General features: G+C 35.7%; 3 protein-coding genes and 1 non-coding gene across 4 annotated transcripts; 1 reads left to right on the top strand and 3 right to left on the bottom strand.

The window, feature by feature from the left end:
- Positions 1 to 550: 550 nt before the first annotated feature.
- On the top strand, positions 551 to 2,386 carry LOC18033356 (UDP-glycosyltransferase 88B1). Its single transcript, XM_024186200.1, has one exon. It carries the CDS (start codon positions 871 to 873, stop codon positions 2,308 to 2,310), a length of 1,440 nt encoding a protein of 479 aa, XP_024041968.1. The 5' UTR covers positions 551 to 870; the 3' UTR covers positions 2,311 to 2,386.
- A 3,068-nt stretch (positions 2,387 to 5,454) lies between these two features.
- LOC18033115 (receptor-like protein EIX2) lies at positions 5,455 to 7,158 on the bottom strand. Its single transcript, XM_024188807.1, has one exon. The coding sequence runs from the start codon at positions 7,156 to 7,158 to the stop codon at positions 5,455 to 5,457; it is 1,704 nt and encodes a 567-aa protein (XP_024044575.1).
- Positions 7,159 to 7,217: 59 nt separating this feature from the next.
- Positions 7,218 to 8,135, bottom strand: LOC112100185 (receptor-like protein EIX2). Its single transcript, XM_024188809.1, has one exon. The coding sequence runs from the start codon at positions 8,133 to 8,135 to the stop codon at positions 7,218 to 7,220; it is 918 nt and encodes a 305-aa protein (XP_024044577.1).
- Positions 8,136 to 11,007: 2,872 nt separating this feature from the next.
- On the bottom strand, positions 11,008 to 11,113 carry LOC112095434. The gene has a single exon (XR_002903811.1). It is a non-coding gene; the product is annotated as a small nucleolar RNA R71 (small nucleolar RNA).
- Between the last annotated feature and the right edge of the window lie 623 nt (positions 11,114 to 11,736).

The raw sequence follows: 11,736 nt of genomic DNA on the forward strand, positions 1-11,736 counted from the left end.
CAATAAAACTAATATATTAATATTCTAAACTTTTTTCTATAAGCTCCGACCTTTTTTTTAGCATTTAATAATTTTAAATTATAGGTAAAGAAATGAAAGAATACTTTATTTTTTATCCTTCTCCAAGAAAAATGTCACTTAAATTTCATCGTAGGATTAGGAAAATTGATACTTAATTACCACCCTTGCTACCATAATCCGCACCACCGCCCCATTCGAAACAAGCTCCTGTATCCACGGTTGCATCGCCTCCGTCTCCGCCACCACTCCTTCCGTCACTTTCCACCACTTCCCTCTGGTAATCTAGAAGAATTAAGGGATAGTTTTTGTTTTTTATTTTTATTTTTAATACGGTGGAGCCTAGTTAAAGATTAGGAGAAAACAGAGCGGGGTAGGGGACAGGTAAATCAAGCGGTGTAAACATAGGCCACGTCATTTGCTTTGAAAAATCATAGTGGGTAGTTGAACTATGTGGCTAGAAACAGGTTGGTCAATTATGTCAGCATACTGTGATTGTCTGATGGGTTCACAACCTGGCAACTAAGTGACCTCAACTCGCAAGTCCTTCTCGTTTTGATAAATAATTCAGCCCACATGCTACACTTACACAAGGCATTGAAGCCGAGTAGAAGAGACTTAATCGTTTTCCCCAAAATCCTCCTCCACTTGTGAAAGTATCTTTAAGCTCCCTTTACTTCAACCAACAATTCTTTGCCCATTTCGTCGTGGGTTTCGATGCATAATTGCATTGCGATTAGCAAACACAAAGGAGCCCTTTATCACACTCTCATTCTCTCTCACTATAATTTCTCACCATTTCTACTGTTTTTTTTTTTAAATTTTAACTTGTAAAATTAAAGATTAAAAAAAATGAAAGATACGATTGTCTTTTATACTTCTCCAGGAAGAGGTCACTTAAACTCCATGGTTGAATTAGGAAAATTGATACTCACGTACCACCCTTGCTTCTCCATCGACATCATAATCCCCACCGCCCCGTTCGTATCAAGCGCCGGTACCGATGATTACATCGCCTCCGTCTCCGCCACAGCTCCCTCCGTTACCTTTCACCAGCTCCCTCCTCCGGTTTCCGGCCTACCCGACACTTTACGTTCACCAGCTGACTTCCCAGCCTTAGTGTACGAGCTTGGCGAACTCAACAACCCTAAACTCCACGAAACCCTAATAACAATTTCCAAACGCTCAAACCTCAAAGCCTTTGTTATCGATTTCTTTTGCAACCCCGCGTTTCAAGTTTCCTCAAGTACTCTCAGTATCCCTACTTACTATTACTTCACCACCGCAGGAAGCGTACTCGCTGCTAACCTCTACTTACCAACTCTTCATAAAAACACCACAAAGAGCTTCAGAGAACTCGGCAGCACGCTTTTAAATTTCCCCGGATTTCCGCCTTTTCCAGCAAGAGACATGGCGTTACCCATGCATGATCGTGAGGGTAAAGTATACAAGGGCTTAGTCGACACCGGCATCCAGATGGCAAAATCTGCGGGGGTTATTGTAAACACATTTGAATTGCTCGAAGAGAGAGCTATCAAAGCGATGCTAGAAGGACAATGCACTCCAGGGGAGACGTCGCCGCCTTTATATTGCATAGGGCCCGTGGTTGGTCGAGGAAATGGAGAGAATCGAGGACGAGATCGACATGAATGCTTGAGTTGGCTTGACTCGAAACCGAGTCGAAGCGTCCTGTTTCTTTGTTTCGGAAGCTTGGGATCGTTCTCTAGTAAGCAGTTAAAAGAAATGGCCATTGGGTTGGAGAGAAGTGGTGTTAAGTTTCTTTGGGTCGTGAGAGCTCCAGCTCCCGACAGCGTCGAGAACCGAAGCTCATTGGAGTCTCTTTTGCCTGAAGGGTTCTTGGATAGAACAAAAGATAGGGGGCTCGTGGTTGAATCGTGGGCGCCGCAAGTGGAGGTACTGAATCATGAGTCAGTTGGCGGGTTTGTGACTCACTGCGGGTGGAACTCGGTGCTTGAAGGTGTTTGTGCCGGGGTGCCAATGTTGGCTTGGCCTCTGTATGCCGAGCAAAAGATGATTAGAGCGGTCGTGGTGGAGGAAATGAAGGCGGGTTTGGCGGTGACTCGGTCAGAAGAAGAAGACAGGTTGGTGAGCGCAGCCGAGTTGGAACAGCGAGTTAGTGAGTTGATGGAGAAAGGTAGAGCTGTTAAGGAACGTGCGGTGGCAATGAAAGAAGCAGCTGCAGCAGCGATTAGGGATGGTGGGTCATCTCGTGTTGCATTGGACAATTTGGTTGAGTCATTTAAAAGAGGATGCATGGCTCCGTTGGGATAGTCAAAACAATAATGAAATTTGCACAAAAGTTGCATAAAATTTCTGTCTTGTAATTCAATATTTTTCGTTTTAATAATTTCGTGCATTTTTTTCTTGCCTTTGCTAACTTTTTGAGTAAACGTATATGTATAAAATTATTCGAGTAAAATTATTAAAGCTAGCACCTATTCCAATTTGATGAATTGAGCCATAGGAAAAGGTACGCAAACGAACAAAAACAATTATAATAAATTGCATTATCTAAATCCTTAGGCAACGTATTGCCGAGATTACCTTATAATAAAAAGAATTATAATAAATCACATAAATTAAGCCCTTAGGCAACGAGTGGCCGAGATTACCTTATTATTGGCTATAAGACAAAAGTTTGTGACTTAAATTTTGCTTTCCTCTACTCACATTACATGACTTTTGTTTTGTTGTCTCATTCATTTATTGTTTTGTTGCCTTATTTATTTATTTCTTTTACTTATTCGTCCTTTTTTCTCTTCTCTATGAGCAATGCAATTTTTTTTTTACAATTTTTGAGCCCATTCAACTCGGCATTATTTATGTTTAGCTACGCTTTCTTTGCTCAGCTCGAGGTCATATTGTCCTCCGTTTAAGTTTCCAACACCAATCGTATCTTTTCAATATTGGAAACTAGGGTGCTAGTGTTGGGTTTGCGAAAATATTTTCTATTTTTTAATTAATTTCCAACACCAGTAATAGCTTCCCAATATTAAAAACTAAAGGATTGATGTTAGGTTTACGAATTTTTTTTTTCTATTTTTTCAATAATTAGTTTTGAGCACCAGTAATAGTTTCCCGATATTAAAAACTAAGGGACTTGTGTTGAGGTTGGATTTTTTCTAACAATGTCGAGAAATACAGTTGATTCTAACATTTGTTCGGAATCAATTGTCGTTGAGCTGGCCTCATGAGTACAACTAAGAGCCTATGTTGGTGACGTGGTTTATAAGTACAATCTAGAGTCAATGTGGACGAGCTGGTTTATAAATACAACTCTAAGTCCATACGAGCGACATAAAAATCTACCAATCTGATATGGAAATGAAGTAGTTTGAGCTGGAAACTCGTTTGTCTGACCTGAGAATATGCTAGCTTGACACGGAATATTATTTGTTAGGACCACGTGGCATATATTTTGAGAAAGTTACATAACATGCAACTTATCAAACCGCCTTTAGTTGACAACTAGCTGCAACTGCTCAAGAGAGTAGAATAAAACTGATGAGATAATCACCCACAATCGAGAGCCTATTTAAGTTGAAAAGAGCATAAGAGAAAAGTGGTAGAAAAATTAACTAAAAAACCCTACAAGTGACTAGTCTTAAAACCTTCATATTTTCTACGAGATTGACAACACAACCACCGAAGAATTCCTTGATTTTAACTCATTTCCAGTTCCTCCTTTTCATTTTCTTTTTTCTTATATACAAAATGTCTGACTTAAGCATCGGAGGATTCCTGTCAGAAACCCCCACCGGCGTGTCCTAACCGTGTTCTGTGGTTGGCAGGTATAGGAAGTTGCAGTTGAGTTGTAGTTTGAGCTTGGATTCGTGATGTTATTCCCCATAAAATAAATTAAGCTCTTGAGGTCATTTTTGGGCATCAACATAGGGTTGGGTGTAGAGTTTAATTATAAATTTTAACTCTTTATCTCTCTAGAAGTTGAACTCATACAACTAATTAAATAAAGAGGGTGAAAGCTACTCTTCAAATCCCTGAAGTCAAGTAAACACATAAAATTAATCTAAGTAATTAAGTTTTAAAAAATGCTGGAATTTTTCATCAAGTATTTTTTTCTTAATCATGCAAATATAAGGGAATGATAAGTACCAGACGATTTATCATGTAACTAAAATGTAAAATTAATTAATTTTTCTTAATATACTCCTTGTCCTTTTAATTTTACTGTACTAATAATTAGGGATGAGCAAACTCAGCCCAACTCAATACATTCGATCCAATCCAATTTAAACAAGTTGAGTGGGTTGTTATGAGTAATAAGTTTAATTTTTTTTATAGTTTATTATTAATATCTTTTAAAAAAAAGGAAAAAAAATCTTTATCTTCTCATATTCATTGAATTAAATATTTTGAAATCATTTCCACCAACATTCCACTGAATTAGTAGTAGAGAATGCTACGTTAGAACGCTATTTTATTTAATATCAACAAAGGCCTCTTTGGGTCATTTGCGTGAATAAAATAGTATTGATATTTGAAGCAGAAATTTGAAAAGAATGAAACAAAAGCCTGCAGACGCCCCATCATTATGTTGGTAATGTCTGATTAATGACGTATGCAGTTACAAGCTTAGAGTACAAATTCACATAACCAGCTATAACTTTTAAGATACAATAATTATACAAAAAAAATTATAATTATAAAATAAAATTTAATGGTACATAGTAAATATAATATTTAAATAATAAAAATAAAAAATTATATCAACATAATTTCTAAGATACTGCAGTTACTGTTTATCAAACACTTTAATATTATAATTTTTAAATTACATTTACACAACTTCAATAATAAAACAGGGGCATAATTGAAATGCCTTGTATACACATCAAAGGTCTACATAAATTTAAATGGGAGAATGAGATTCCAGCCGAGTCGAGCATGCTAGAACCCAGAAATATCCTATCTTGCTGAGCAGGGGCGCATCACATCAGTTTGATATTCGAAATTACACTTTAAGATATGCTTATAGTCAGCAGAAAGCATAAGAGCTGATTTGTACTCAGCAATAATCAAAAGGTTTATTCACCCAAGCAAATTGAAAATAAAACATATTGATCCATAACAGAGGACAATTTGACGACGGGTTACATTTCAAACGTTCACCAAACCTTATGTGTAAGAGTAGAACATGGGCTAAACAGAACAATATACAAGCTCCTTCAAGCACACATTAGTTACAAAGCTTTTGACCCTGGAACGTAAACTCCGAGCAAGAAAGACGGAATGCCATCTGAGAGACAGATTTAATTGCTCCTGCAAGAACCAGTGAAAGCAAAGAAACCAAAAAACGAGGCATTAGTTTGGGAAAGAAAAATATGTGATGCAATAAGAAGTGAGCCGACTATATCATAAATTAAACCCACTTAACATGTGAATGAGTATTACCGTTTAATCCCTGAACGTTCTTTGCAGTTTGGCAATATTCACAGCTGTTATCAGATAGACCCAATCTTTCACACTGGTTAGGAATTTGAAGTAACCATGTCTCCACGAAGTATTCACCAGTAAAGTGCCGCAGACTCCCCAGAATCCAATAAAGAAACCAAGAATCACACTCACGTAGAACCCGAAAGTTATCAACTGATCCTCCCCTTCTGGAGTGTTTGCATCATCTCTCTCTGGGCTTGCAGCTGAGTCTTCATCCGGACACTTATTTCGAAGTGGGAGGCCGCAAAGTTCAGGATTTCCAGCGTACACCGAGGCATTGAAGCTCTGGAGTTGAGTGCCCAATGGAATTTTGCCTGACAAGTTGTTGTACGACAAGTTCATGACACTAAGACGACTTAACTGACAAAGGCTTGAAGGAATGCCGCCGACAAACTGATTTTGAGACAAATCGAGGAAATCCAATGATTTTAACTGATCGATCTTTGGAGTGATTTGTCCAGTTAAATTGTTTCTCGAAAGGTTCAAGGCAACCAATCCCACAAGATCCATAATTTCTTCAGGAATAGTGCCACTTAATTTATTCATTGAAAAGTCAAGGATCTTCACAAGTCCTAGAGTGCTTCTGTACTCGTGCTGACTTCCTTTCCATGTTAACACAACATTGTCGACATACGATTCGAGAAATTCTATGCCTTGACGTTCAAAGGTATAGTTGGATGTAATGGCAAGATTGGAACTGCTCTTTTGGGCCATACCAGTAAAATTATTTAAACATTTTGGTATGATTCCCGATATATTGTTTAACGAAAGATCCAAGATCTGAATGTATGATAGTTGGCAAACCTGAAAAGGTATATTTCCATGGAATTTGTTGGATTTCAGACTCAGAACAACCAATTTTGGAAGGCCTTCTCCGATCCATGTTGGTATCTCTCCGGATAATCCGTTCTTCCCAAGATCCATAAGTATCAGTTGTGAGCAGCTCTTGAAAAATGAAGGCAATTCCCCAATTAAGCTATTGTTGTACAAGCTCAATGTTTGGTTAGAATGTAGGAAGCCCATTGACTTTGGAATTTTCCCAGAAAAGAAGTTGTTGGCCAAACTAAGAACAGCTAGCCTATCGAATTGCATCCAACAATCTGGAAGCCTTCCTGATAATATGTTATTTGAGAGATCAAGAAATTCCAATTTATGGCCATTGATAGAGCATAAGAAGGAAATTGACTCTGAAAACTTATTTCTGGAGAGATTTAAGACTGACGCATTTGAAGGAAGAGGCGGAATTAGGCCCTCAAAGTAGTTTGAACTAATATCTATGCTAGAACTAAAAGGATCAAATCTCAAAGATAAATTTGGAAGTTTACCCTTGATATGATTGTTAGAGAGATTGAAATCAGCTATTGTATGGGATAGATCCCAAAACCAATCGGGGACAGTATCTGAGATTCCAGCATCGGAGATATCAAGTACCTCAATTTGATTTTGAGTTTGAAGCCATTTTGGAAAATGAGGCCCCATCTGACATGAGCCGAGAAGTATAATGATTAGCTGAAAGGGAGGAATCCAGTCATGGCTGAATTTCAATGTGAAAGAGTTATCATCTAAATGCAATGCCTTTAAGTTGGAGAGTTCTGAAAACACAGATTCAGTGACAACACCGGTTAACGAATTCCCAGAAAGTGACAGAGCATCAAGCTTGTACATGCGGCTGAGCCATTGGTTTATAGTCCCATTTAAACCATTTTTTCCAAGAAACAATTCTTTCAAGATGAAAATCCTCCAAGATCAGGTATTGGCCCCGCGATATCATTGTGAGCTAAATTCAGCCACTCCAGGGAATTGTTCATGCATCCACCAGACAGATTTTGAATGAAGTCCCAGAGCTGTCCACTGAGTTTATTGGATGACAAATCTAACGTATTTAAACTACACATGTTTCCGAAGAATTGTGGAATCCCACCTTCAAGTTCATTAAATCCGAGATAGAGAGTTCGAAGAGAAACCATGCGATCAAAAGGCTCTAGAAGCGAACCTTGTAATAGGTTAGAATCCAGGTCAAGAACAACAAGCTTGCTACTAATATTGAACAACCAAGGGTATATTGAAGAAGAGAGACTGTTTTCAAATAGATAAAGGGCCCCAAGTGATGATGTACTAAAATTAAGGTGCAAAAGATCGGATGGAATGATAGGTGGAAGATGACAATGCTCTAGATTCAAAGTTCTTAGGGACGGGAGCTTGTCAATTATGCGAAGCCAGTCACGGGATTTATTGAGGTTAATATAACTCAGGTCAAGATATTTCAGTCTTGAAAGGTTTCCAAGCTGAGAAGGGATTGGTCCTTCAAACTCAGCAGACGAAAGACTGAGGTACCTCAATTTGTTGAGGGAACCAATGAACTCTGGGATTCGACTTCCGCTGAAGTCATTTTCACTAAGGTCCAAATGTCTTAAATGATACAATTTAAGCAAAGAAGGGCTGATTGTACCTTTCAAAGGCTCTGAGTGAACCAATACTTGAAGATCGAGAACAATAACGTGGCCCGTTGTGTTGCTACAGCGGACTCCTCTCCAGTAACAGCAATCTCTTTTGTCATCTTCCCTTCCCCAAGAGGACAGAATGCCGTATTCATCCACCAGGCTCTGCTTGAATTCCAGTAGTGCTTCTCTTTCCTCTTCCATGCACCTTATCACGTTATTAGAATCTGCAACTCTTGGCTGAATATTGAGCAGAATCGCACAAAAGGAAATAAAATGTACGAGGAAACATTGAGCTGACATTGTTAACATTAACATTAATTGAAAAGATATGGCAATTACAACTACTCGTTTGATTTATATAGTAGCTAGCTGTAGGCCTATAGCTTGTCTTTCTCAACATTAGTGTTTAGTTAATTCGCTCAATAACTTTTGCAAAAGCAATTTGCTTCTTCTTCTTCTTATTATTATTATTAGGGAAATTATCATTTTACTACTAAAGTTTTACTGACATATCTTGTCAGTACCAAGATTTGCCGAAAAATATATTTTATTACCAAAGTTTTGCGCCGTTATCAATTCCCTACTATTCCTTTAAGAAAAAGTTAATGTTTAACGGAAATTGAGTTAAAAGTCGATTTTACCCCTAAGAGTTTGATAGTAAAATGATAATTTTCCTAAAAATTTGATAGTAAAATGATCATTTATCTATTAAATTAACAGACAATTTTACTCTTACAGCTGAAAATGTCTTTGATGCCCTTATAACATTAGCAAATTTTTAACGTTGTTAACGGAATGGTAGTGAATTAATATCGGTGCCAAACTTTGATAGTAAAATACACTTTTCGTCAAATCTTGGTACTGACATGATATGTCAGTAAAACTTTAATAGTAAAATAATAATATCCCTTATTATTATTTTTTCTCTATTCTACTTTATGAATATTGGAAAAAGCAGACTTTGGCCCATGACAATGCAAATGCAATGCCCTGCGTTTCCGTCAGCCTTGAAAATTAATGATGTGATCATAATTCATTCAAATTCATGTGAAACGCAGACTTATTTGAATTTGAATGAATTGTGCTGAACTTTTATATATTTTGTGTTACACATGCATTTCTAAATATTAATGATGTGATCATAATTTATCTATTGTTTTAATTTTTTAATTTAGTTTTTATTTTTATTTTTATATTTTATTATTATAGGAATATTTGGAATACTCAAGTGAAAGGGAGCTTAAAAAAAAAACAAATTATAGTTTATGGAAATAATTGCTGCTTGTGAAGAATAAAAAGAAAGAGGAAAAAGGATGCTTAAAGGAGAACAATTGGCATTTTATATGTGCAACTCACGTGAATAGTTGGAAAAACATTGACCATTGATTCAAGTGGGCTTCACGTGTATGGGCTTAAAGTCGGTTGAGCTTGACTTGTTTTAAATCCTTTTCATTTGAGTATTTTGTGGTGGTGTTACAATATAAAAAGAAGAACTAGAAGAAAGCAGCGGAAACAAGAAAAATTGAAGAGGGCAGCCGCAAAACTGAGAGAAAAACCGAGAGCAAGAAGAAAAGAAAAAAAAAAAAAAAAGAGAAGCCGCCGCTGCAAATTCGGGAGCAACAATTTGGAAAAGTTAATTGCAGAGATTGGAGAGAGACAACTTTTTGAGCTTATTCTTTCTCTTCTTTTTTTTTATTATCTTGCTTGAATGTTAGCAATTAAATTTATAAATTCTCTTTATATTTTCATAAATTAATTTATTTTACTAGGGCTACGATGTAGCCTAACTATGAAGATTTAATTCTATAAATATATGTTATTTTTAGTTTATTATTCCATAGTTGAATGTTCATTATTCTACTTAATACTTTTAAACATTTGACTAATATTTGAATGATTTGAGGATACATAATGAGATCGAGAGAATATTTATTTATTTTTGTTCTGTGTAATGGATGTCATGAATTGAACGAAAGATAGAGATGTGCCAATGTGATTCATGCAGTTTTTCTAAGAATTTCCATAGAGTTTAATGGATCTTTGGATATTTAAATTCACATATAGATATAATGGGTTAATATGTGAGGGTATTCTTGATATTACTCGAGAGAGGATATTGAATAGATTAGGGAACTTTATTGTCAACATGAGTAATAAACTTTAATAGCATAGATGGATGATTAAATTGGATTGGTTATGGTGAAATCGAATGTCCTAGTGTTTTAATCTCTTGGTGATTTCGATTACTGCTTGCATATTTATTTAGTTTTTAGTTATTTTATTTTATTTTAATTTTTAATCTAAATTCGCCTATCTGATTGTTCAAATAAATTAGGGTTAGAATAATTTCGGTAGGTAATAAAATATACAATCTCTGTGGGACGATATTCTACTTTTCATTATATTACTTGTGCTGACTAGTATACTTGATAATTTATGCATAAAGTTTTGGCGTTGTTGCCAGGGATTGTTTAGATTAATATCGATACCAACTAACCTTAGTTTAATTTGAATTTGAATTTTATTGTTTTTATTTTTATTTTTGTTTTCTTGTTTAATTTTATGAGACGTTCAAGAAGTTTTGATTTATTGCCTTTTGATACAAAGATTGAATGCACTTGTAAAAGGCTTAATAGAGAAAAGAGAGAAGCTTTATAAGAGCAACAACTAATCATGGCTGATGAATCATTACAGGAAAATGAGGATGCAAGACTTTTAAGAGATTATGGTATTCCTACAGTTAATGGTACTCGCTCAAGCATTGCACGCCCTGCCGGTCAAGCCAATAATTTTGAAAGTAAGTAAGCCATAATCTAGATGATTTAGACGTCAGTACAATTTGTTGGGATGTCGAATGATGATCCAAATGCTAATTTGCAAATTTCTTGGAAATTTATGACACATTTAAGCAAAATTGTGTTTCAGACAATGCTTCAGGCTAAGGCTTTTTCCGTTCTCACCGAGGGATAAAACAAAAGAGTGGTTAAATTCACTCCCTAATGGAACAATCACTACATAGGATGGTTTAGTGCAGATGTTTTTAATAAAATACTTTTCTCCAGCAAAAACAGCTAAGTTGAGGAATGACATCACAACCTTTGCTCAGTTTGAGCTAGAATCATTATATGAAGTATGGGAGAGATACAAAGACCTATTAAAAAATGCCCACATCACGGTCTACCAGTTTGACTTTAGGTACAAATATTTTACAATGGTTTGGGATCCAATACCAGAACAATGATCGATGCTGCAGCAGCAGGAACACTAATGGGAAAAACACCAGAAGCAACTTATGAATTATTGGAGGAGATGACCTCTAATAATTACCAATAGTTTTCAGAGCAATCAATGCCAAGGAAAACTGCAGGAGCCCATAATTAGAGCTGGCAAAATGGGTCAACGGGTCGTGTCAAATTTAGGTCGACCCAAACCGAACCCATTTAATAATTATGTCAAAATATTAAGACCCAAATCCGACATGAAAAAATAATCTGGTTACTCAATAACCCACTTAATATCTATATATTAAACAAAATTTACATCAAATATCTATATACTATTGTACATACATAAATACATATATAATTTATTGATATTATAAAATGTACATATCTACAAAAATATTACACATTGACACTATTGAAGTTTTAATTTTGTATTTATATAATATTTTATATTGATATTATAAAATATACATGTCCAACAATATTTTACACATTTACATTCTTGAAGCTCTTAATGTATATAAAATTTTATAAATAAAATACAATGTTTATATTTATCTTTTCAAAAAAATAAAAGA

Source organism: Citrus clementina, unplaced genomic scaffold (assembly GCF_000493195.1).
Source record: "Citrus clementina cultivar Clemenules unplaced genomic scaffold, Citrus_clementina_v1.0 scaffold_9, whole genome shotgun sequence".
Taxonomy (NCBI): Eukaryota; Viridiplantae; Streptophyta; class Magnoliopsida; order Sapindales; family Rutaceae; genus Citrus; species Citrus x clementina.

Excerpts from the sequence above, each read along its gene's own strand:
- LOC18033356 (XM_024186200.1), top strand. The coding sequence starts at position 871 with ATGAAAGATACGATTGTCTTTTATACTTCTCCAGGAAGAGGTCACTTA.
- LOC18033115 (XM_024188807.1), bottom strand. The coding sequence starts at position 7,158 with ATGTACAAGCTTGATGCTCTGTCACTTTCTGGGAATTCGTTAACCGGT.
- LOC112100185 (XM_024188809.1), bottom strand. The coding sequence starts at position 8,135 with ATGGAAGAGGAAAGAGAAGCACTACTGGAATTCAAGCAGAGCCTGGTG.